Below are 26,049 nucleotides of genomic sequence, written 5' to 3'. Positions count from 1 at the left end.
CCTTCTCTGGAGCTTCCTCCAGTCTCACTGCATGAATTCTGTAGCCACTCCTGCCCCACCCCACCCCAGCCCTCCCCTCCCCATCCCCCACCTTCTCTCCCACTTCCCGGCTGGCCTCCAAAAACATACAGACTGCTTCATTTTAAGAAGCACAAAGGAAAAAAATTGAAAGATCGTACTTGTGGTTATGTAAGAAAATGCCAGCGTCCCTTAGAGAAGCATTCTGCTGGAGGGGCGTGACGCTGCAGTTTGCATTAAAATGACGTTTAAATGCAAATGAGTTTGCATTTAAAATAGCTTAGTGGTCCAGTGTCTGCCTTTAGCTCAGGGCGTGATCCCTGGTCCTGGGATCAAGTGCTGCATGGGGATTCCCCACAGGGAGACTGCTTCTCCCTTTGCCTGTCTCTGCTCTCTGTGTCTCTTATGAATAAATAAAATCTTAAAAGAATAAAATGAAATGACATTTATAGCAACAAAAAAATGATGCACGCACTAGCTCTAGCCTGTTCTTGGAATGATGGGTGCATATGGCTTGCTTATTGTACTGTTATCTCCTTTTATTTGAAAATTTCCACGATCACCTTGTTGTAAAAGCCTATAGGAAGGATGCTTCTGGAAACTTTTTGGCTTGCGTGTGATTTTTTTTGGTTGCTTTTCTACCAAACTGCTCTACCTGCTTCAAGACACGTGTCTGACTCACATGCTGGCATTTGGCTCTTGTGTCCTTGCTCCTCTGGCTGCTTGTGGAAACAGATGTGCTGCTTCACGTAATGTTTTCTGAAAAGCTGGCGAAACATTCAGCCTCCCTGAGGTGACCAGAATTCTATCCCTAGCGTTTTACGAAGGTTTTTAGAGGCTCTTGTCTAAATAGTGATGTGAGCGTTGTCTTTATTGGGCAGATATTTACTGAGCATCTGTGGGTGCAGACTGAACCAATGTGAGGGAGCAACGAGGGGCAAGGGCCCAGCTGGTGTCTCGATGGCCCCTGAAGCTGGCAGGTGCAGCCCAGGAGCAGAGAGGGTCCTCTTAAGGACCTTGGCACAGTGTGGAGGCATGCTCTCACGGTGGCCTTGTCTAATCCTCAGCCATCTCACTGTCATCTCAGTCCCGATGTCCTGTAACACTTACATTCAACCCAGACCTCTCTGCTTCTACTTTATGCTCGCAGGGTCGACCCTCTGTCCACTCATTAAACTACCAAAGGGCAGGGGAATGCTGAGCTTTTTGTATGTTGGTTTCAAACTGGGCCACTGGAAATAGGAGCAAGGCCCTCCAGTGGGAGGCCCAAGCAGCCGCGTAGGGACCTGACCTGGCCATGGAAGGCCATCAACTGTCACCTGTCCCTGGAGCCAAGAATAAGGGCAGGTGTAGGGATGGAGGGAGGAGGAGGAGGAGGAGGAGGCAAGCTCCAGGAGCCAGGGCTGGTGGCCCTGTCTGCTGCTGCCTCCCTCGGGTTTGCGTCAAGGATGCTGCGATGGCCAAATGAGGAAGCAGTGGCTGCCTAAGACCAGTCAGACCTCTCAGCCACTCATTCCAACCCAGGGCCAGAGGCAGGATCCCATACAGACTGGCCTGGGGCGTCTGTGTTTCAGCCCTCTAACTTGATCCTGTTGAGGTGTCTCTGATGTCATCCTTGCCCTTCCAGCCTTCTCCCTCCGGTGGCACTTGGCCTGTCAAGTGGGAGGCTTTCGTGGGTGGGAACACAGGGTTTTAGAGTCAGGCTGGTGAGTCAGGACATGGCTCTTGCACACGCTAAGTGGGTGGTGGTAGTGCTGGGTCAGTGTTTGCTCCCCGTCTAACAGGAGGCAGTTGGGAAGCTCTCAGGTTTTGCAAATGTTTGCTGTTCTGTTTCTCAGCCGCTCCTGGGGAGAGCACAGGTTGGTGTAGTTACTTTGGAAAACAGTCTGACATGAATGCCAAAAGTTTAGCATCCACATACCCTACAGCCCAGTGCGTTGTATGCCTAGGTGTAGACCCGAGAGGACTGCCATGTGGACTCTGGGAGACTTGCATGAGAATGTTCACAGTGCTTCTATTCACGACAGTGGAAACCTGGAAACAACCCAGATGCCCATCAGAACGGGAGTGGGTGAGGGTACGGAGATGTGGCCCCACAGTGGGATATTATCCAACTGTCCTAGCAAATTAATTGCAACAGGCAGTGATATTGATGGATTTTAGAAATGTCATAAATATTAGCTAAAAAGAGCCTGTGCTCCCAAAGGTCACATTACAGCAGTCTTCCTTTTTTTTTTTTTTTTTTTTTTTTTAATAGAAGTGAAAAGCAACAACATGTGCTTTTTAGGAATATTTAGAGATGAAGTAAAGCTGTAATAAAAGAGAGCAAGGGGAAAATGCGCTTGTGATGCGGGATGATGGTGGTATCTGGGATGGGAGGAGGAGGAGGTGGGGCGGGGGCACCATCTGGTTGGATAGGTGGTCGTCAGGGTTGTAGCCTGTGCTTGGGGTGGTGGGTTTGCAGGTGGTTATTACCTTAGGAAGACTAACTGAATGAAAGTGAGCCATGTGTGACCACAGAGGAGTGTTGTGAGCCAAGGATGATGATGAATAATTAACCCAGTTCCTGCCTATTGGGTCCCACATACCCTCCCACCCCCCGAGTTAGTTTTCGCAGAGACTGTGATGGCTCTGTGTTCGTGGGGAGGTGGGGGGGTCTGCTGTTCCAGAACAGCCCTTTCTGCTTCTCTCTTGCCCCCCCAAGTCCCCCCCACCCTGCCTCTTCTACATTGCCTGCTGGCTGTAGCAATTGCGGCTCTGTTCTTCCCTAACCGCTTGTTTCCTGTGTCTCGGTGCTTGTTAGAGGTGGCCTTGCCCGCTGGTCATTTCCACTTGTGTGTATCTTTCCAACAAGACCATCATTTCCATGAGGCCAGAGGTCGTGTGCTAGTTCCTGTCTCTGGGGGCAGATTCCTCCCCAGCTCCTGTCCACTTGCCCCGACTTCCTTTATTTGAAAGCGGTTCCAGCCCCCCCCCTGCGGTGAGGCATGGCCCTGGGGGCTGGGCAATGTCAGTTGGCAGTGATGAGGGCCACTTCTGGGAAGCCCTCCTGGAAGGCAGTGCCGGCTCCTCGCCCCTGGGCTGGGGGTGGGGGCTCTCGTGGTCGACCTGTCTTCTCAGTGTCTTGACTCCTGTGTCCATCACTGTTTGCATGTCTTTGTCACCCATAGGTTACTGTCATTCTCAAGGCCACATTCTGTAACACCACCCCCCAGGCTCCTACAACTGCAAGGTGCCCAGTGACCCACCGTGAGTCTGGTGGGTTCTAGAAGGTCGGTGGGACCCTGAATTGGCATCTGGACTCCTAGGCGCTGGTGTTGGGTCCCACACAGGTGACCTGGGTGTCACTTAACCCCTCTGAACCCCACTAGTTTGGGGAGTTCACACGAGGCATGCAGGCCCCAGAGCTAATCAGCATTGATGGTCATTCAGCTGTTTGGTGTCCCCTGCACCGTCAGGTGCTCTAATCTTCACAGCAGCCCCACAAGTTCTGAGCTCCAGTCTCAGTCTCGGCCTACCCTCAGCACTGGTGTCCCCTCCCAGCCATGGATTCAGGTATTCCTGGGACCCACCTGCGCCTGATTGAAGGAAGCTGCCCCATTCCCAGTGATGCTGCCAGGCCCGTTGGCAGCCATCGCCACCCCTCCGCTCTCTAGAGAAGGCACAGGGATGGACAGTGTGAGACAGGACGGGCTTGCTTTCTCAGGGGCAGGTGCTTTTGCCTGGCTTATTTCTCCTGACTTCTCTGTCTTCTAGCAGAGACTGGTATCTCAGACACAGGGTGAGAGTCACTGTGTGCAGGGGGGTGGGTAGCTGTGCGAGTGTGATGGGAGCCGTGTAGGTGGTGCCTGTGTGTGCATGGGGCTGCAGCCAGAGTGGCCACCTGCCCACCTGGGGCCGTTCCGTTCCCTGCCCAACATCTGGCCTTGTCCTGGGTCTTGGGCCAGGACAATGGCCGAGGGACTGTTGGGAGAAAAGACTTTCCTGTGTCTGTGGGCTCAGGGTGTCCCTGGGCTGTGAGCTGAGCCGGTGCTGCATCCCTACTCTGCTGCCACTGTCTTACCTCGGGCCTGTGGCCCTGGCTTAGAGGGGATCTGTGATGACCAACAGCTGGCTTTCCAGCATTTCTTCTCTTGTCTGTGTTCATTTGGGAAATATTTATGTAGAGCCTCCCTTGTGCCCAACTGTCCACTCACCCGCTGAGGGAGGGGGATTGATCAGCGCCCCGTTCCCCTAGGAGTCTGCACCACCATGCACCACCATGCCCCTGACGCCTCGTGCCCCACCTGGGGTAGACCTGGGCTCGGTAAACACTGGTGTAGTGAACTTCCTCATGACCTAAGAGCCAGACGGTGCCTGTGAGTGTCCGAAGCCCAGAAGGCCATGGCTGCATGGGGGAGGCGTGTGCACCCCCGACAAGCCAGACGTAAAACGGGCACCTGCCCCACCGACAGGAGCTACTGTGAACACGTGTGGACCAGACTGCACATTCTTCACACACACCTGTCCCACCTGGTGTGGGCTCCTGTGGTAGGGGCTCAGCTGATGTGCATAGAGGAGCCTCGTTGTCCCAGGGCTCGGGCTGGGAGAGAGGCCACCTGCTGCATGGCTAGACGGGCATGGACTGTCCTCCCACCTGATTGGGCTTGGGAACAGCTGGGGACGGGGCCTTTATTCGCATGAAGTGCAGGCTCTCAGCTGGGCCCCCAGGGAAGCCAGAGCAGCTGACCTGCTGTGTGACCAGGGCTGGGGTGGGTGTGCGTGCCTTGCCTTTTCCACCTCCTCCCAGAGGCTCTTTGATTTTGGTGGTCCTCACACCCGCCGTACCCCGCCTCTGAAGGAAAGCTACCCCATCTTGTTTTTAAAAGAAAAAGAAAAGGGCTTTTTGTGTTCTCCTCCACCCCGGCTTTGGCTGCTCAGGGCCATGAAGGCCCTGTGGGTCTGCTCGCAGGGCCTTGCTTCTGTCCCTGTGCGGTTGGGATCCACACTTGGGCTGGTCACACCATGAGCCCCAGTGCCAGCTTGGCCCCTGACAGCGGAGCCGGGGAAGGAGGTGGCTCTAGCAGAAGAAGCCCAGGCCGCAGCTCTATGATGAGTGACAGAGAATGACTGGCCCCTTCCTTGTGTCCCCACAGCATTTTATGCCATAAGCAGGTGACAGCACTTACCACCCTGGGTGACAGCAGTGATGCCACTGGGTCTGGGTTGGGCAGACATCTCTGACGGAGCATGGCAATTCTGACTCTGAGCCCGGGCCGGCGGGCTGGTCACACGTGTCTGGCGAGTTCCCTGTGCCCCTCAGGCCTTGGTGGGATGTCGCCCTGTGCTCAGCAGGACTGCATGGCAAGTCCCGGCCGCGATGCTGTCGGCCTGCTGTTCCTGCGGCTGCCCACCCGGCTCCCACCATCCCCCCCCTCATGTCTGATCTACCATCACTTCCTTGGGGGCCCTCCTTGGCTATCCGTCTGTACTTTCCTTTTCCCTCATTCTTTTTTTTTTTTTTTTTTTTTTTATAGTTTTACACAATAATATAGGGTATTGTTTTTCATATTTCTTTTCCCTCATTCTGATTGCCTTGCCCGCTGCTTGCTCTTTGGAGCATCTAGCATTTCTTGGTAGATATGTCCCTGATACGCTCATTTACTGCGGCATTGCCCCCATTTACTGCAGTATCCACCAAGCCTAGACATTTGTTGATCTGGTCCATCTTGCATTGGCAAATAGCCAGCCCCAGGACCACCTGCAGGTTGGGAGGGCTGGCTCCTGTGGCACTCAGACGTGTTCACAAGTGAGTGTGGCTTGCCCTCTGGAAGAAGGGTGTGGGTTTGTTCAGTGGCCTGGGGCCCCAGGGCCTCTGTTGTCACCAGACCCTCCTTCCCTGTGGTCAGTGGGTTGGGTTGAGTCAGCGATTAGTGAGCATCTGTGGGCAGCACGTGCAGGGGCCTGGGGTGGGGCAGAGAGGATTCAGAGATGAGCATCTTAAAGCACCCCAAGAACTTGAGGTTCCTGGTTGCCTTGGGCTGACCACGATGGGGACACTGTGCCAGGCTCAGGGCCCCCAGGAGGAAGTCCTTCTTTCCAACAAGGATTTGGGTATGGGATGGCATTGGGTGTGAGTGCTGTAGGATGGGGAGGATGTGGCCTCAGGTATTTGGGGCGAGTGGGGCCAGCGACCTCCAACCTTGGTCCAGCTGCCACGAAGTTGATACCATCTGTTGAGATTTTCACTTCCTGCTGAAACGTTACTCATTACAAACTTGTCGTTTCTTAACCTTCCTCCTCCCCACGTTTTCAACGGTGTCCTGAGCTGCCCTCCCCCAGTTTCCTGCCATAGAGCACATTTTTGGTGACAGAAGAAAAAAGAACCTTCCAGACTTTCTTGGTCTCTCTAGATGAGGCCTGATCATCAGTGGTCAACGCTCGTAACAGTGGTCACTAGAAGTGACCAGTTCTTAGGAGATTTGTTTGCCTGTACCATCTGTTTCTTCACTGTCGTTCTTCCCCAGTAGCTTCTCTGTTCGGTGGGGAATGCTTCTGCCGATCGGACTCACGTGGCAACTGCTAGTTGAGGATCAGTTTTTAGACGTGCTGTCGCTGAGGGACTATACTTGCTCTTTCCCCTCTGCTGTCACCTAACGTTGATGTGAGGATTTGTATTCAGAACTAGAATGAGGAGCAAGTGCGTTCTCCCCTTTTACTTTTCTCACAGCAAAATCCTACCTAGTTAGGTAGTTATCTAGTCGATTCCCCTCCAAATGCACAGGTCCTGGTACTCTCGACCCAGCAAAGGGAGCATGTATCACACCCTGTGGGTATCTCTCCTCAGGGTCACAGAAATCCCTCCTCTTAGAGCCAGACGTCACCTCTTGGTAACTTGTGCCATCTCATCTGTTTCACCTGCAGCTCTTTTGGAGGGGGACCTGGGGGAGGGAGGGGGAAGGAAGGAGAGCCCAGGGGAGGGAGGGGAGGCTGGGGGGAGGGAGGGGAGCTGGGGGGGGGGAAGGAGGGGGAGAGAGGGAGAAGAAGGGGGAGGCAGGTGGTAGCACAGTCTTACCAAGAGTTTACTCTTCCCTCCACGTTTGCATAGAACCAGACCAACTTCTCTCAGGCCTTTGCCGTTCTCTGTTCTCCTCGCCCGAGGCAGGCATCGCTAATCCACCATGTACCCCCAACCCCAGCCATGTGTGTCCTTAGAGTTCTCAGCACAGCACCCGCCAGCCCTTGGGGTTGACCTTGGCCATCCTTTGCCCTACAGGCCGTGGAGTGTGCTTTTCCTCCAGAGACATGAAGGAAGAGAGAAAGGAGAACAAGGAAAGGACGATCAGATGTTCTCTTTTGGTCCTCCCTCCTGCCTGGTTCTGAGCCAGAGCCCATGGAGAAGGCAAAGGGATGTGGGGTGAACGGGGGTATGGAGGATGACCCCATTCCTGAGGGCCTGCAGGGCAAACCCCCACACCCAGGTAGCTTCTATGACAGGCTTGCTGCCAGTGTCTGCGGGCCGCCTGTGTTTGTGCCTCCGAGAGCTGGGCTAGGCCAGGACCTGGAAGGAGGAGAGCGGGGCTGGGCCGGGACCCCTATAGGGGGAGAGCAGGGCTGGGCCGGGACCCCTGACCCAGGAGCAGCCATGTGTCCTCCCTCAGTGTCTGGAGCACCCTCCATGCCTGCTCCATACTCCTCTCCTACAGGTCAGGGTGATGCCCACCTGCCTGCTGATCCCCTGCTGGGGCTGCAGCTGAGGCCCAGCAGCAAGAGGCTGCTGGGGGACTGGGTTTGGGGACTTGGGAGCTGCTGCTGCCACCACAGTTGCACAGAGCGCAGGCAGGGCCTTGGCGCCCTGAGCGGGTTCTGGTGCTCCACCCTGGGGGCAGTGACACTGGGGCCCCACATTGGGACACACGAGGTGGGGGGGTGCTTTCTGCTTCTTCCTTTGGCTTTGTTGCCTCCCCCTTCCCCCCACCACCAGTGTGGCCCCTGTGAGTGCACATGTGCCTGGATGGCACCTGCTCTTCCTTGTCCTGGGTAGCTCAGCGCCACCTCTTCCTGGGAGCCTTTCTGGATTAGCCTCTTCTGGCATTGCTCAGTTCAGGTGTCTCACGTCCTCTCTGCCTGGGCTGTGGGATGGGGTGGAACAGAGTGGGGCACAGTGGATGTGTAGACCCTGTGTTCATCCTGCCCAGCAAGCTGCCTGCACTCGGCTCTGTGGGTGTGCCCAGGGAATCAGCCTGGGGCCCACATCTGATGGGGGTGCAGGGGGTAGCCTGGGGGGTCCCCTGGGGGACGTGCACGTCCGCCTGCTGCATTCTGGCCAGCGCGTGGTACAGGCTGGAGCCCCATGCCCGTGCTTGCCTGCCTGTCCGCAGAAACGTTGACTTTGCCAAGAAGCTTGTGGAAGGGGACTGTCCAGTGGCTATAAGATCCCTTCCTGCCGAGGAGTGGGGTTCCTTGTGTCCACTGCAAGCACTGGTGCTGCTGTCTTGACCAGGAGGAGAGGACAGGGCCACCCGAGCCACTCCGGGCATTGTGTGTGAGCACAGGCCCACTCCTTCCTCCCCTGCAGCCTCCTGGAGCAGGGTCCTGAGGGTAGGAGGCCCCCCATTGACAGGGAGGAATGGAAGTGGGCTCCTTGCTGTAGGAGAAAGAGCCCTAAGGCTGAGTCAGAGGAGACTTGGGTTTCTAGACCCCAATGTGATGCTGTGGGCCTGTGATTGCCTTTCTGGGCCCCAGTTTCCCTGTCCTGTATGTAACCCGGATGGCTCTTTCCAGTTTAGAAGCTAGTCTCCCTAATGCCCTGCTGTGCCCGGGATCCATCAGCAAGGCTGTGTGTCCATCCATCTGGCAGGCCATCCGGGCCCCCTGCCCCCACGGTTGCTGATGGCATCAAGGCAGGAGCTCCTCCCTGGAGCCTAGCTTTGGCTGCCACCGACAACTTGTACTTACCATGTGAAGTGGTTCCCAAAACACCATTTATGGGCAGAGATTCTTTTCAGAGGAGCTGAGTCGAGTGCCCTGCCCGTGCTTCCGGGGCCACCCCACCACCTTTTTGGGTTTTTTTTTTTTTTTTTTGTCCAGGGGCTCAGGATAGGTACTTCCCAGCATCAGATAAGACAGCTCCTCCCACAGAGCAACCCTCAGCATCATACCAGCCTTCAAGGGCAGGGGACAGGCATTAGTGGGGCCACATGAGCATCCTCCAGACCCGCCCCTGTTGGGGTTCCCCTGGGTTGTTCTGCGACCTGTGGGCACTTGCCTATTTTCAACGTTGGCAGCCCTGAGTCAGCAACTTTGAGAAGCTGGGCTGTGCCCCTCGGTGCCCGCCCGCGGTCTGCTTTCCTGGGTCCCCTCCCCCAACTTGTGAAGGGGCCAAATATCCCTTAGAGATGGTCCTAGTCCTGTTAGAGGTGAGGGTGTGGCTCAGAGCGGGACTGTGGCTTGCCCTCAGGTCACATGGCAAGTAGGTTTGCCCACACACAGCAGTGATTGAGTGTCCAGGGGCTCCTCTCTCTGGGTCTCCACCCCCCCCCCCCATCAGCCCAAAGGAAATATTTTGTTTTTCTGTGAACCAAAATTGGTCTTAGTTTGTTTCTGTGAACAGAGCCATGAGGACAGGCCGCCACCAAAATGCTCGGGGGCAGGAAGATTTGTCGCGGGTGGCCCGGGTGGGTAGCGCTGGTTCCTGAGATGTGGCGTGGCCTAGTTAGGGCGGCCCCAGCCCTCGGGCTCGTGTGAGTGCGAACTGGTTTCAGGCCCTAGGGACCCCAGGATTAATTGAAAGGACTCAGAACAGATGGATTGAATCTATCAGCAGCTTTACATGACAGCCTCTTAACATAAAAGCACTTCATTACCCACTCGTTCTGCCAGGGCCCCCGCCCCCATCGGGGGGTGCAGCAGGAGCCACAGCCCCGCGTCCAGATGGAACCGCAAGCTCGTGCCCCACGGGCCCGGCTTTGAACAGGCGGCTGAGGGTAAATCATCAGGCTTAGGTCTCCACCCAGCAGCTATGTTAGCAACTCGTGCTCTCAGCGGTGATAGCCCAGAGCGTGGGCTGTGGCGCGTGTCTGGGAGTCCGGTCCCTGTTGACCTCAGATGGGGTGATGGTGGAAGGCGTGAGTGGTCAGGGTGAGGGCAGCAGGCTGTCAGTACTGCGAACCACGGCAGAAGGTGTGAGGCCAGCATCCCCCGTGGGGAGAGCTCCAGTTTGGGGCAGCGGCCACCAGGCAGCGGGCGTGGTGCCAGGGAGAGCTTGCCACCCAGACTGCTGTTCCTTGCCCTTGCTCTGGACCCCACCTGGACCCCCTACCAACACCGTGCTGTGGCTTCCCCAGACCAGACATTCTAGTGATTCTTCTCCTGACCACTTCACGTGACTGTTGGGAGCAGGGAAGAGATGGGACCCTCTCTGTGGTTAGGTATGTGTTTGGCCAGGCCAGGCTTTCAGGCAGTTTTTTTTTTTTTTTTAATAAAGATCTTATTTATATATTCATGAGAGACACAGAGAGGCAGAGACACAGTCTCTGTCTCTGTGGGCTCTCAGCCTTGTGGGATCCCAGTGGCATCTCGCCTGCGTGATCCCTAGCTGGTGCCATGCGCCCCCAGGCAGTGTTCTTGCTGTGGGGTTCAGACACCCCTTAGAAGGTGCTAGAGTAGGCCCTGGGAACATGGGAGTTCAAGGGATACCTTTCCTGTCTGAGTCACCTCTGTAACATATGAATTCTAAATTAACCTTGTTTTGCTTGGTTTGCTCATAGAACAATCCTATTTGGGCATTAACAATTGGAGAGTGTGGCGTATCCCTACCAGCATCACACAGTTATCCTGCAACGCTTAAACTTTTGTTAACATCTGCAGGATTCCTGGCAAAGATCGTTGAGTTACGTCCATCCTGGTGGGGGAGCAAAGCAGATGGTCTTCAGGGCTTCATTCCCCTGCTAGCATGACAGACAGGACACCTCTTCCAAAAAAAAAAAAAAAAAGAGTTTTGTGTATGTGTGTGTGTGTGTGTGTGTGTGTTTAAGCTGGCTTCAGGCTGGGTGTGGAGACCAACTCCTGCTGGGTGTGGGGCTTAAACGACCCTGAGATTAAGATCCTGAGCTGAGATCCAGAGACATTTGATGGGATGAGCACTGGGTGTTATACTGTATGTTGGCAAATTGAATTTAAATTTTTAAAAATGTAGGGGAAAAAAAAGAGACAACTAACAGAGCCACTCAGGCGCCCCTTTTAAAAAAATCTTAATATAACTTTTGGGGAATATTTTTGGATGAGTCTAATTTTATCAGCTGTCCCTGGAAATAGCTTTTCCCCACTTCTGAGAGGGGAGTTGAGTTGACCAGGCAACTTGTGGAAGGGCCGCAGATGTGAGCGGAGAAGGCATGAAGAATTCAGAGGAAAGAAGCTCGGATGTGGCCAAGGGCATCAGAGGTAGCTGTGTGGAGGAGGTGATGTTTTCTGTGAGCTTTGGAGGATGAAGAGGGTTGTGAGGGGCAATAGTGGAGGTGAGGGATGTGGGGGAGAAAACGTGCCCCTGTGGAAACGGCAGGGCGTCATAGTACAGCTGAACCCAAGGCTTGACTTAGGGCCACAGTTAGCACTGACCCCATCCTGGGCTTTGTCTGTCTTGGGACTCTTAAGCCTTGTGCATAGCCCAGCTCAGAAGCCACCTCCTCTGGGAAGCCTTCCCGACTTGCCTGGGCAGAGTTTGGCTATGCTACTCTGACCCCTGCCCTTCTGGGCTGGGGTTTCTACCTCCCTGCCTTTCCATTCAGGCTGACAGTCCTCAGCTCCCAGCGCGTACTCACGGTGTCTTCTGAATATCTGAACTGCTGGCCTAGAGAGGGCTAGGTGTGCACTCAAAGCCGATACCGTGCATTATTCCTATTCTCGGTGTGGAGTCTGGGATGAGGCTGATCCAAGTCGATGCTATCTGTTTCTCTGGCTGTGCGGAAGGCACATTTGCTGCTCAGCCTATTGTGATCTCCTTGGTAACCTCCAGGATGCCTCTTCTGTGTGGTTGTGTTACCTTTTCTGGGATTTCCCCTCATTTACTCAGTCATCAGCTCCTATTCAAACTCCTACGGAGGGTCACTTGTGGGCCTGAAAACTTGACCTTTAAAGGCAGCATGTATGTATCTGGTCTTCCGGGAACAATATGAAGCCATAAAATTCAGTTTCATTTGAAGGGAGAAAAATAATTCAGGGTCTTCATGAAACCTATGTTCTCGCTCTCTTTTTAAGATTTTATTTATTTACTCATGAGAGAGAGGCAGAGACACAGGCAGAGGGAGAAGCAGGCTCTGTGCAGGGAGCTGATGCAGGACTCGATCCTGGGCCCCCAGGATCACGCCCTGGGCCGAAGGCAGAAACTCAACCCCTGAGCCACCCAGGTGTCCTGAAATCTGTGTTCTTAATCCGACAATCCCGGTGTACATGCGCACGCGCACGTTTCTACCCTGAAACTTCTCCGAGACCTTGCATTTCTTCCACCATGGGAGAAAACGACCTTTCTGTTTGATGGGGCACAGAGGTCTGGATGGGCTCTGGCAGGACTGTGAGCCCCTTCAGTGAGGCCTCTACATGCCCCAGCCCATGGGTAGAACTTTGCTGGGGCCCCCTAAGCCTAGATTTCCAGGACCTCTGGAGCCCACCACTCCCCACAGGGGCCTCCCCCTCCATCCCCAGGGCATGGCCATGCTGTGAGTCAGCCCTGCCCTCCCCTTCCTAGCTGGCATTTGCTCCTCCCAGCTGAGGGGGGCTTTGCATTTCCTGGTGGGAGATGCCAGAGTGCTGTTTGATTGGGGGGGGGGGGGCGGTGCGGGGGAGGCAGGGCTTTAAAAGAATGGTAATGCACTTCATTTTCCTCCTGGATATGTGGGGAATTGTCTCATAGGAAAAGATAATTTTCGTGAACCTGTCATTTCACAGCTCAGTGGCTGGCATGGCACGGGGTTGAAATACCATCATCCCAGGGGGTAGGAGCGGGTTACAGACCCTTAGAAAGGGTGGCGGGGGAGGGGAGGGAGGTTTGCTCTCATCTGGTGTCTCTAGTGAAGAATGCGCTGTTGTTTTGGTATATGTTCCTTGAAGGTTCTTTTCCTCTTCTAATACATCCTCAGGGGCCGTGCATATGATTGTGTATCCTCCTCCAAAGCACCTTTTGTGGTCCAACCAGGATAAGCACCAGATCTCTCCGGACCCAACCATCCCCCTGGTCTGTTTGTAGCCACAGTGTTGAGGTGCTCCCCCTCTGTCACATACCCTGTTGTACTTTTATTTGTATTTTGAGGTTTTGGGGGGGGTTGTTTTAGGTTTACTGAGAGTTTGGGGTATGTGCACTTATTCCCAGAGGTAAGTGTAGGGCTTTAAGGGGCCTGAGCTGAGTCCCCCCTCATTCCTAAACCAAGAGGGGAGGTCCTGGGAGAAAGCATGGGCTCATTTTGGGTCTTCCAGGACATTCAGCTGCCATGGTCAGGTGGGCGCACCCTATATAAGTCCTGAATGGGGACTGGCCAAAATGGAATTGGAGGGCCCACCTCACCAAAGGCGTGACCGGACAGAAGGCAAAACTGAGCCTCACTTCCAAGCCCCCGGAGCTCGGGGGTCACATCAGGCCCCAGGGCAGGCCAGGTGGACTGAGGCCCCAGGCCCCAGCGAGGGTCCATCTGCGTCCTTCCCAGGCACTGCTGCACCAGCTCAAGCCTCCGATCCCCCGCCCCACCTCTAGCTGGCAGCCCTGTCCACAGGGCAGTGACAAGAGTCTTCCACACCTTTTCATCCTGAAACCTGGCTGATACCTGCCAAATGCAGACATTTAGGGAACTTTGAAGGTTCCCTGAGAGGAGTTGGGGTTGGAGGGAGGACGGAGGAGGGCTGCTGACAGGAGGGATGGCAAGGTCGCAGTGTGACCTTGTGGCACTGGCCCGAATTGCAGCCCAGGGCCCCCCATGGGTTCAGAGACCAGCAGGAGGAGTGTGTGGTGTCATGGGTGCAGAGGCCATGCCCCTGGGTGCTGGTCCTGTGTGCTGCAGGGTGGTCCACTGTGGCCACCCACTTAGTCGTGATCAAGTGTGGTGTTTGCACATAACCAGGTACCTCTGGGATCTGCTCAGCAGCAGCTTCTGTTGCCCTTGGTGTCATTGGCATCGCCCCATCACCTGTGGGGCCTGCAGCGGGGCTCTCCCTCCTGTGGTCTATGTTTTTCCCCACCGAATACATCTGTATTTTCAGGAAAAGATTCTAACCAGAAGGGAGCGTTTTCCTTCTACTCAGCTTGCTGGTTGTGTTCTCAGGACTTCTCCCCACCCGTGACCTCTGGAGCCATGCTGTGGGCCCTGTGTCTCCCTTAGGGTGCTGCTGATGTCAGGAAGCTTAGAGTCCCAGGGCAAGTGCCCAGGCCTGTTGACACCATGTGCAAACACAGGTGTAGGCTCTGCCATACCCCTCCCCCCAAGCTGGGGTGACAACTCCGGCAACCCCGCCCCCCCCCCCAGGTGACAGACACTCCCTGGAGAGTGTCCTGGCAGGTCCCATCCCTCCCCCAGCAGAAGGGCCCACGTGGCCCTGGGAGGAACCTAGGACTTCTGATAAGATCTTAGCTTCTGAATTTGCAGCCCTGCTGGTGTCAGGTAGGCTCTCTGCCCTCTTTACATTACAAAGCACTCTGTAGCCTCTGTTGTGGAGAACCCATAGACCCCACCCTCCTTCTCTCTCATTCTTCGAACTTTCCTTTCAGTTTGTTGACAGCAGTTAGTGGGAATGGATCCCGGAATGCAGTTAGTGCATCGAAAAGGAACATCTGGGGTTTCCCCAGCGTTGCCTATTGGGACCCTATAATGGACTCGGAGGGGAGAGGGGGAAGAGAAGGGAAGAGGTACAGAATCCACCCTGGATCTCTTATTTAACCTTACTCTGTCGCCCCTCCCCCCCACAGGTTCTGCAGAAGGCTGGGCATCTCTGGGGAAGTCTGCACCCTGAGTCTGACTCTGCCCTCCTGCCCATCAGGCCACAGGAAGATGGGTGGCACGGAAGCTCGTGGGTGCACTTGTCCCTTGTCCTTGCCTCAGGGTGTGACCATGGCCTTTGCTTGTGCTTTTTTAGCAAAGGCCTGGGTGGCTCCAGGGGGGCTTGCTGGTGAATTTGAGGGCTGCGCAGAACACAGCACCGGGCTTGTGTTGTCCATCCTGGCTCTGCCCGCCCCGCCCCCCGCCCCCACCGTGCTGCTGGCCAGGGTGTGACCAGGTGCCCGCTGAGCCGCCCAGCGTCAGCTGCAGCCAGCACAGTGGCCTTCTGTTCTGTGTCCCAGGCGGGAGGGTCTCCTTGTCAGCAACCACCTCACGTCCCCACTAGATGGAGGGCCTGGCCTGTCGCCTTGGAGGCCCTGCCACCCCGAGGGGGGGGACGAGGGGATGTATTCTCTCTTCTGTCCTTGGGGACTGCCTGCCGCTGCCGAGTGCCCTGGTCATTGGCGTTGGGGGGTGACTGTTGTGATGGGGGTGTGACAGCTGCTAGTCACAGGTGGCTCTTGGAGCCTCCACATGTGCCTAGTGGGGCTGAGGAAGTAAAATTTTAATGAAATTTAAAAACTGATAACTTGGTTCGGTCATTAGAGAACTTCTAAGTGTGTGTGGGACGACTTGGGTGTGTGTGAAGCTACTTTTTTCAGATCTGGTGTTCCCAGTGGAGATTCAGCATCTGCATTGAGATGGCTTGTGCCTGTCAATGTCTCCTTGCTGGATTCCAGAGATCTTACTTAGTATAGAAGAAAATGTAAAATATCGCATTCGTGATTTTATGTTAATTATTTGGCAAAGTGATAATATTTTGGGTGTGTTGGCTTAATGTATTCGAATATTTTCACACACACACACACCTTTTTTTCTTGCCTTTTTAGGGTGGCCGCTAGAATGCTGAAAATTAGTATGTGTCTCTCATTGTCTTTCTGCTGGACAGCCCTGTCCTCACGGCTTATACCCGGAGCCTGCTTTTGCTAGAAATGCAGTTGGTGGTCCTTTAGGGAGATGGCTTATGTCTCAGGAGCGCGTTGGGCCACAGGATTAGATCTTAGGAGGCCCACAGTATGTTTTGGAAAGGAACACATTTTTTAAAAAATCGTCTGTTCCTAAAATATTACTTCTTGATTACACAGGTGACATATTTCTTGTGGGGGGGAACATTAAAAGTACTGATTAGGGTAAAACATCCTGTTTGGGGAGGAGAATACGTGGGTTTTCTAGCAATATTTGCTAGCAGTGATTCCAGCTGGTCTTTTGCTGAGATAATCATAAACATAAAAATACCACCTTGTATGACAGCAGAGCTCATGGGGATGATTCCACATTCTGTCTCCTTTCTAGACACAGTAGGCACCCTGATAATGGGGCTGGTGCTCCAGGCGCCTAGACGGTGGCAGAGGGAAACCAGCTAAGACTTCAGAAGGGACTGGAACCCGTTAGACAATGATAACCAGGAATCTCCCAGAAGCCAGGCTGAGCACACGAGTTTAGTGTCGAGGCAGGGAAGGGACTGCGTGATGGATGGGGCTCCTCTGGAGTCCTTCCTTTTGCCAGATGAGCCAGCTGGAAAGTGGATTTTGCTGATTTTACTCTTTACGGGTATTTTTGCCACAGGGTGGGACCATGGACTCCTTGGGCAGGAGCATGCAGGTGACAGACTGTGTTGTCTGTGTGCTGACTTCTTTCAGGCCCTGAAGGAGGGTTGACACTGCTCTGCGGCTCACACTTCTGTCCAGCGCAGGTATTCGCTGACAAAGATGCGTTTGAGAAAACTTGAGCTTCAATGTTGTGGTGACCCGTGACCCCAGATAATAAAAACATGTGCCAGCATTGAGGGGAGACAGTCCAGTGAGTGTGGGGCCGCATCCGCTCCCCTCCACCTTCTGGGGTGGACAGGAGCCATAGAAAGACACTGAGGAGGGGACTAAAATCATTTTATGTATTTTATTATTATTATTTTTTTGAAGGTGGTTGGCCTCTCCAGGCATGCTTGCCAAGGCTGCCAGTCTGATGTGATGATTTGGACTTTGCTCTGGGCTGTTCAGCTGGGCCCTGTGGGGTTGGAGGATGGTTTGATTGTCCCCTTCATCAGCACTGGTTAGCAGGATATGGAATACAGAGATCTTCATATTTATGTTGTGCTGGGAAAAAGCTGTCTCACTGGGAACATTTATAAAAAGAGTAAAAGAGACGCCTGGGTGGCTCAGTGGTTAAGCATCTGCCTTTGGCTCAGGGCCTCATCCAGGGTCCTGGGATCAAGTCCTGCATTGGGCTCCCTGCAGGGAGCCTGCTTCTCCCTCTGCCTGTGTCTCTGCCTCTGTGTGTGTGTGTGTCTCATGAATAAATAAAATATTTAAAAAATAATAATTTTTAAAAAAGAGTAAGGAAGGGTCCCCTGGGTGACTCAGTTAAGTGTCTGACTGTGGCTCAGGTCATGGTCTCAGGGTCCTGGGATCCAGCCCCGCATCAGGCTCATTCAGCAAGGAGTCTGCTCCCTTTGCTCCTCTGTCCTGCTCACGTGCACACACGTGTGCGCTCTCTCAATCTTTAAAAAAAAAAAAAAAAGATGTAGGAGGAGCTTTGTTGGTGAAGAACTTCTATAGTGACCACTTTTGTAAGACCAAGAATACTTAGGAAAACCTGCCCCCTTCCTTGTCTTCCGTAAGATGAGACTTTTACACCTTCTGGTTTGTGAATAACAGGGCACATCTGGGCGCAGAAAACAGACTGGTCCTGAGAAGCGTGCTGGGCAACGGGAGTGGTGGGTGGGCGCCTGGGAGCCCCCACACTCGGGGCGTTGGGGGTGCGGGGGGGGGGGGGAAGCTTGTTAAAGGCCCCAGACACGGGGGCATGACTGATGGCTGGTGCCTGGGCCTTCTCTCAAAGCTCCTTGGTGTGAGGGCCAGAAGGCGGCTCATTTCCGCGCAGCCCCCTCCCCCCACGGGTGCGGATTAGCTTTGATTTATCCCCTCTCCTGGGGAGCCACTGCTGTAAAGGAGAGAAGGCTCCTCCTCTGCAGCTCCGTATCTGAGACCTGCTGAATGCCAGGATCCTGAAGCATCAGGTTACAAAGACTCAGTAGCATCTCTCTCATCTTTATTCTGTAGTTTTTTTTTTTTTTTTTTTAACTGCACCAGCAAACCATATGATGAAAATAAAGACGTCTCTTAAAAAGAACCTTACCCCTAATCCTCTAGCCTTGGCTTGCAGTAGATCCTCATTTTTCCCCAGGGTCTCCGTACAGAGGCTGGTGTGATTTACACTTGTTAGTGATTGAGGCAGAAGTATAATCAACTTGGACTTTTCATGTGTATTTGTATCCTAAATATTCCTTTCTATTATATAGGATCTTCATACGTAACCATTGAGTGGCCATGTGTTCATCGAGTGACTTGATAAACTAATTTTCTTAGTTGTCCTGTCATTTTGTTTCCTGTTCTTAACTGTACCTTTTCCCCTTTGTTTCTGTAGGAAGTTCTCCAGCAGCTGATCGTAATGAATTTGCCCAATGTTTTGATGATTGGCAGAGACCCACTGTCTGGTGAGTAGAAGCTGCCCCCTGTCGTGCCTGGGCAGTGCCGGCGCCTCTGAGCAGCTGCTGGACACACAGCTCTGGCCGCCAGCACAGAGCCCGTGCGGTGAAAACACGGGCTTGTTGGGGTGAGATTCTTGAAGGGTGGTTTATCACGCTGAGGTGCAAAGTCGGGAGAGAGCCCCCCTCCCCCGCCACCGCATACAAGTGCAGGCCAGGCCTGGCTGCTGCCTCCTTTGGCTTAGGAGCCTGAGGCTGTCGTATGGTGGACTTGCTCCGGGGTCTTTCCTTCGTAAACATTGAATCCACACCCCCGTGGGACGTGGTTCCTGTTGGCAAGAAAGTGAGACTCTTCCGAGGGAAGTCCTGTCCCTTCTGTGAGGATCCTGCTACACATTTATTCACCCGGTGCTCCATCTCTTCCCCATGTCTCGTCCTGGATCTGTTTCTATGCCTTCTCCTGGTCTCTGGAGCCCGGATGGGCAAGGCTTCCAAGTCCTAGGCTTGCACACTCGGTGTGACTTTGAAAAGACTGAAAGAAATGTCCTTCTGGGCACCTTCCAGAAAATCAGAGCTTAATGCCTACCTGCCAGCTCACCTGCTGGGTGGATTAAGGAGGGGGATGCCATATGTGTATGCCTTGACCCCTGCCCGTGACTCATGGACATCAGCCTACAGGCCCCAGGCACAGTGTGCTTGCCAGCTGGGCCTTGTTCCAGTGGAGACCTGGTGAGTGCAGGTCTCTGACCGCCTAGGATCGGTGAGGATCCAGGAAGGCAGGAGGGACGCCATGCAGGAGTGGCTTCTACAGAAAGAACTGAAGCCTTCCTCTGTGGCATCTCATACCCTGTTCCCGTGGGCATCTGGCCACCCCTGTTTCTGTCCATATGAGAGTAGCTAGAGCTGCCTCAAGGCTTTGGGGAGAGTACCCTGAGGGGCCGGCCTAGAAAGTTTCTCCAGAGAAGCTGTGTTTTAGTGCCATGGCCCTGGGAGCTGCTGGAGGTCGGGGTAGCCAAGCGTTGGGTCACTTTACTCCTGGTGGCTATGCTGCTGGGTGCCGGGTGCCTGGCATGTCTACTTTTCTCTCTGTGGGCCCAGAGGACGTTAGGTTTCATGGGTCTCCCCGTGGTCCCCAGTGCAGCTGGCTGTGGTCACTCATGGCCTTAGCAGAGGCTGCCCAGGCCCACCTAGAGGCTCCTGGCAGCAAACACCGCTCCCCTCTCTGTGCATTAGTAAGGGGGAACCTGATGTTCGCCTTCCCCTGGCTCTGGCTTTATTTTATGGTTCCCCAGGTAGCGGATGCCCAGATGCCGCTCACGCAGGCCCCAGCCCAGGCCCCGGCCCCGGGGGCAGTGGCTCCTCTCCCATTTCTGTGGTAACGTCAGGAAGGTGGGGATCTGCTTTGCTGAGCAGAGTTACGCTGCCTGACCCGGTTTATTCTGGGGGCTGGTTTTATGGGGGGAGAGATGCCTGTGGAAGGTTGGTGGTTCAAGCATGGTTCTAGGTGCTGCCTGCCCCGGAGACACCCCCCTGCAGAGGAGCAGGAACAGTGGAGCCTTCCTGTGTGAGCCCCTGGTGAGCCCGCCCTGCACTGGGCGTCATGTATGGTTAACACATACAAAGGGGAGCATGCTCCTGGGCTGTGACCGTGCCAGCCCATTGATAGGTGAGAACACAGAGGCTCGTAGGGCTTCGGTGGCAAGCCCTCGGTCACGTGGCCCGCAAGTAGACCCTGCAGCCCGAGCTCCCTGGCCGTATCACACACAGACGAATCAGGTTGGGCCAGTCATCGACCCTCTGACCTATGGAAATGGCAGTGGCATGTGGTCCAGTCTGGCGTTACACACATCCCACTGCCCCATCCAGCCACCCTGTTGCCCCGTCGTGCTGGATAACTTCCCACCCTCCTCCTGAGGGTACCTGTGGTCTTCCCTGATGATGTCCCCCTGCCATCTGGAAGCCCATACTCTGGAGGCCCCTTTGCCAGCTACCGCTGCACCCTGGAACCCTGGCTCCTGCCTCCCTGCTCAGCAGTCTCTGTTCCAGCCTCTGAACCACATGGAGCCTGAGGGGTTGTCCATACGCAGAGCACACAGGTCTCCTCTCAGGGTCTGGTGCTGAGCAGAAGCCTCTGCAGAGATGTGGACACTGGATTTTGCTTTTGCTTTTTTTTTTTTTGAAATTGCTTTATTGAGGCATAGTGTGCATACCTTAAAATTCACCTGTCCTGGGTATATGATGTAGTGGCTTTTTTTTTTTTTTTTTTTTTTTGTCATAAGTGTCTACAACTATGCACTCTTCACCACAATTCAGGCTTAGGACACCACAGGGAAGCTGTTTTTGAGGCTCTGACAGGTGCATGGGGTGTCCTGGCATCAGATAGGATCAGTATACATCAGTCAGAAAGGTGGTATCTCCTGCTCTGAAGGACAGGCTGGGAAGAGACTCGGGGGGTCGGCAGGCGGGGGTCTCCAGGGGCATGCGGGGGGCGGGGGGTGGTCTCCGGGCAGGGCCTGCATGGTCACGGCCCTGGATGTGGGAGCTGGGTGCGTGCTTGCGTAGGCTCTGACTGGGGTCCCGGGACCCCCTGAGCAGGGGGGAGGTCAGCAGGCCCACTGGCAAGAAGGTGCAGAAATGTATTTATGGGATAGTGTTTCCTGCTTTAAATTGTAAAACATAGATGAGTGAAGCACTTTCGGTTTCTTTTTAAATAAAGACCAAAGTTGATTTCTTTTTTGTGTGGTTGCCTAGAAGTGGGTTTGGGAGGTGGGAGGGGTGCTGCTTTCTTCTTCTTCTTCTTCTTTTTTTTTTTTTAAACTAATTCTGCCCCACATATCATCTTAGGAGCATGCCTGTGCTCTCTTTGGCTGATATTGATATTGTACTGTTATTTATAACATTTCAGTTTTGGGGTTTTTTTATTAAAAAAATTTTTTTTTGGCAAATGTACCTCAACGGAGCCATGTGCCAGGGGCAGGACAGAGCCCAGCAGGGCATCTCGTCAGACACACACACACACAGGGACACTGATCCTGAGACACTGAGTGTTTGTCCCCAGGAGGGTGTCCTGGGATGTGGGGGCTGTCCCCTGCCTCCGACCTAAGGAAGGGAGATGTCACAACTCCTACCCTTACGAGAGCTTCTCTGTGTGTCTAACCAACCTGCCCCCCACCCCATGCCACCCCGTGGGATGAAAGGATGTTCTCTTTTCTTCTGCCTTGGGTGGGATTCAGGGATGCTCAATGAATGTGAAGAAGAACTTTCAGAGACTTCAAGTCATTGTTAAAACCTCTTCTTGGTGTCTGGGTCTCCTGGCCCCAACTCTTCATCCTGTCTCTCCTCTTTTGCACCTGAAGTCACCTCTCCGCAGTGTCTGTCTCGTGGTACACCTGCAGTTTTGCAGCTGTCCTCATGGGTTGTCAGGGGCGTCTGTCCGGGACCTCATCGGGTGGACCCCACATCTTGGAGCCTGGCCTGGGGTCTCCTAGGACCCAGCCCTGAGCCCCTTGATCATGTTCGTATGATGGCCATTGGCAGGAGAGCCTCACGCTGGTGGCCCTCAGGACTGCGTATTGTAGGGTGCTCTTCGCTTTGTGTCGCCTTGGCTGAGTCTTGTCATCTGCTGTCACCCACATGTGTTCATCAGGCTTCCCTCTTCCTGCCACAGTGGCCTCTTCCCCATCTGCCCTGGCCTTTCCCGTCCCCATGTCCTCAGTACAGGCCCTGTTCCTCTTAACTGCTGTACTGCCCCGTCCCCTGGCACTGGGGCCTGCGTGCACTGGCCTCCCGCAGCTGGGCTTGCCCTTAGTAGGCATTGCCGGGTGTCCGCCTGTGTGCCCCTCACCCTTCAGGATCCCAGTCCTGTCCTGCTTCGCCTTCCCCTTGTTCACAGTGTGTATCACTCTCCAGATCTTTGATCGTTTATTTTCTCATGTCTGTCGCAGGGCTTATCCCCCAGCCCACACACGATGGAGTCTTCCACAAGGGCAAGAATCTTTGGGTTTTTTCTCTTTTTTGTTGCCAGTGTCTTCCGGGTGTCTAGAGCAGTGCCTGGCACGTAGTAGGTGCTCAGTAAATAAAGCACACATGCTGCAGACCCACCTTTGTCCCCTTTGCTCTCCTGTCCCCACTTCCCCAGTCCTTCAAGTGGGCGCTTGCGACAGGTGTTAAACACATGCTCCTGCAGATGCCAAGGTCAAAGGTCAGCGGTCAGGGCCGAGCCAGAGTCGATCTCCACCCAGTGCCACCTGTTGATCTCCACCCAGTGCTATGTGTGTGGCTCGGAAGCTGCCCTCACCCTGCCATCTTGCCAGCTGCACATCCACGTTCAGCACGTTTCCATGGTTTATCAGAGTCTGTTCTGGAAGAAGTCATGAGAACCACGACAAGATGACGTCGGCTTTATCCGTAAAACGGGGGATGGTTTTGGACCAGATCCAGACCAGCTCCCCGGCCTCTGCGCTGCCGGGCCCTGTCACCGTGCCACACAAAGAAGACTAGATTCATCTGACAGGAAGCCAAGGGTGTTAGCAGATTAATTTCTCCGGTGAATCATTCAGCAGGCGCTCGGGAAGAGAGCATTGTATCCACGGGCAGTGGTGGTTTTCTGACTTGTACGTGGCTGATCCACGTGAGATGGTGAGAATGGAGGGAAGGCATCTCACGGGTGCGGAAACCCAGCCTTAGAGAAGGTGCTCATGCAGAGGCTCGCAGCCTGTGGCCGTACAGGAGAGAAGCACATCTGTTGGGCATCTGGGTGCCCCGGCGGGATCCCAGGCCCTGGGAGGGGCTGAGCCCGTGCCCTGCACAGGGCTGTCTCAGCACGGCTGGACATCTGAGGATAGCCTGGGTGGTTCCAGCGCGCTGGCCCCAGGTCTTCCATGTCCCCTCTGTCCTGCTGGTTCCAGGAGGGCCTCTAGCACAGAGCAGGCTCCTAGGGGCATTGGCGGGTCTGTGTCCATGGGTGCTGTGCGTACCCTTCCTCCCAGCTCGCGGCGGAAGAGACCCAACGGCCTCTTGCTAATCCTCTCCAGCTTGTGTTTCTCCTGCCTCCTGCTGGGCCCAAGGGCCCTGGAAACAAATAGGTTGTCTATGTGGAAGGAGTCCCCCAAGTCCTAGTCAGGGCAGGGGTGCATGGGAGGCAGCGTTGGTGACGGGTAGACCTGTTCCAGGGTGAGAAGTGGTGTAAGCACACTTGATGGAGTGCCATGAGCTCTGCGTGGACAGGCTGGGAAGACTTCCTGGAGGAGGTGCATGGCCGTGCATCAGAAGGGAGGGTGTCCTGGGATGTGGGGGCTCTGAGGGGTGGGACGGCCCTGGGAATCCCATGACGGGCTTCATGCTCTGTACACTGGGAGGAAGTAAGGCTGTGTCGCAGGTGAAGCTACCTCCCCAAGACCCTTGGGATTTGACACTTAACCCTCTCAGCGTTAGGTGGCTATCCTGCCAGGGGCGCCGTGGAAGTGCTTTCCAGATCCCACAGAAACCACCCTCGTAGTCCTCCCCGCACAGCTCTGCCTTCTGCTGACAGGGAGCTGGTGCCAGGCTGCTGGGCCCACGGCTGGCTCACCTCCGCTGCGGCAGCCAGGGGACAGAGCCCAGGGTCCGGCTTACTAGGAACAGTCTTGTCGCCCCTAGACCGTTCTCCTAAAGACCGCGGGGACTGGCTTCCCTCCCCTGCCGTCCCCGCGGTGCTGCCCTGCTCACCAAGCGAACGGGTGGCGAGCATCTGCCGTCCGGGGCTAAGTTAATGGCACATTCTTGCCTTCTTTCTCCAAACCTTATTTATTGTTTCATTTCTCCCCAACTCTGGTCTGGTCTGGTCTCGTACGCGTGTATGTTTATTTTGGGGGGTTTATGAAAATCTCAGGTCCTTTAAACGAAGAGGGGAGGGATAAGCGAACGAAGGGAAGCCACCCTCGCAGCCCTCTGCTCCCGTTTATGCTCCGCGTTCCCTCCTGGAGGGGCCGGGCTCAGGGAAGCCGCCGTCCGGCCCCTGCTGCGGGGCCTCGGCTGGGGGTCCCTGGAGCCGCAGGCCGGCTCTCTGCTGCGGCGGGCACAGGCGGGCAGAGGCGGGCACAGGCGGGCGCGGCCGCTCGCCGGCCTCCTGGGCAGCCCGAGGGCCGTGCCTGGATACCAGCCTTTGTCCGGTGGACCGTGAGCGACGCTGTGTACACACGCTGCTGCCCGGCTCTGCCCGCGCCATGGCCACCTGCGGGACTGCTCCCCGGGGCCGGGGCCGGGGCCACCCGCGGACGCCGGACCAGACGTTGTTTGTGAGAGGTCTCTGTGGTCACCGCTGGGACCGGGGCTCCGGGTTTTCTGCCTGGGGCGGGGGGGGGGCAGGGGCCCTCCCTCCCGCCGGCTCCCGCCTGTGCCGGCCTCTCCTCTGCAGCCCTGGCCGCCGGCTCTCAGGCTCTCAGGCTGAACTCGGGCGGCCGGTGCTGCCTTTCTGGTCGTCTGTGTGTGGAGCTCAGGCAGCGGCCACCTGCTGTGGCCCCGGCAGCCCGGGGGCCGGGAGTCCTTTGTGTTGGCGATGCCGTCCAGGGGCACGGTGGGGCGCCTTCAGAGTGTTGTCCGTCGTCTGGGAGCAGCCGCCTTCCGTCACCGGGCACTCGGTGGTGCTGGGGGATCCAGGGTTGGGGACGGGCTTGATGTGCATGGTGGACAGACCCTGAGACGGGGGGCTGCCGGTCAGGGTGCCCTTGGGAGGCCCCTGCCCCATTTCGCATGGACACGTGACTCCGTGCCTACCAGAGTCCACCCGTGATAAACATTTATTTAATAATTAGATAAATCGGGGAGGGGGTGCCTGGTTATGCTAATGCCCGGTGGGGGCTGCATCCCGGGCATCAGAGAGCTACATGAGGCTTTCACAGGGTCGCCCTTCCGACGGTGAGGTGGGGCATGGAGGTGCTTCAGACCGCACAGACTGGGACAGGTACGTAGAGGGTCCGCATGGGCCCCCCCACCGGGAGCTCACCCTCCATGCCGTTCCTCAGCAGCGCCCGCGAAGGGGGCCCACAGAGCTGGGCCCGCATGCGTGAGTCTCGGGTGTCATTTGACATCGAGGAGACGTGCCCACGGTCGTGCTCAGGGCAGTGCTGTTTTCCTATTCACGAGACGGCCCCATGATCATTCCAAGGAAATGGGTGTGTTTTATGTAAGAAACCGGGATGAGCATAGCTGGGAGACTGACTCTGGCACAGACGCAGGGGAGAGCAGCACGGAGAATTGTTAGGGGAAAATATGTGCGCACGTACACGTGGTCTCCGTTCCAGCAGGGAAGGAAGTTCTCTGTGTTCTTCTACCATGGATTCAATGTGCTGTTTTTGTTTTGTTTTAGATTTTGTTTCTTAGAGAGAAAGTGTGCGTGAGCGCACAAGCAGGGGGAGAGGGAAAAGCGGGCTCCTCAATGAACAGGGAGCCCAAAGCAGGACTTGATCTCAGGACCCGAGGATCACGCCCTGAGCTGAAGGCAGACGCTCACCC

The 26,049-nt window shown here is 55.3% G+C and overlaps 1 protein-coding gene across 6 annotated transcripts in view; it reads left to right on the top strand.

Moving 5' to 3' along the window:
• CCDC88C (coiled-coil domain containing 88C) overlaps positions 1–26,049 on the top strand; it is a 121,649-nt gene that overhangs the window by 33,057 nt on the left and 62,543 nt on the right. For all 6 annotated transcript variants that reach the window (XM_038545570.1, XM_038545571.1, XM_038545572.1 and 3 more), the window contains one exon: positions 18,498–18,567. In XM_038545570.1, the coding sequence (XP_038401498.1) occupies positions 18,498–18,567 (70 nt within the window). The remainder of the gene's footprint in view (positions 1–18,497; positions 18,568–26,049) is intronic.

The sequence above is a fragment of the Canis lupus genome, chromosome 8 (assembly GCF_011100685.1).
Source record: "Canis lupus familiaris isolate Mischka breed German Shepherd chromosome 8, alternate assembly UU_Cfam_GSD_1.0, whole genome shotgun sequence".
NCBI classification, from domain to species: domain Eukaryota; kingdom Metazoa; phylum Chordata; class Mammalia; order Carnivora; family Canidae; genus Canis; species Canis lupus.
Note: the sequence above shows the minus strand (reverse complement) of the source record. Positions and strands in the feature narration are given on the sequence as shown.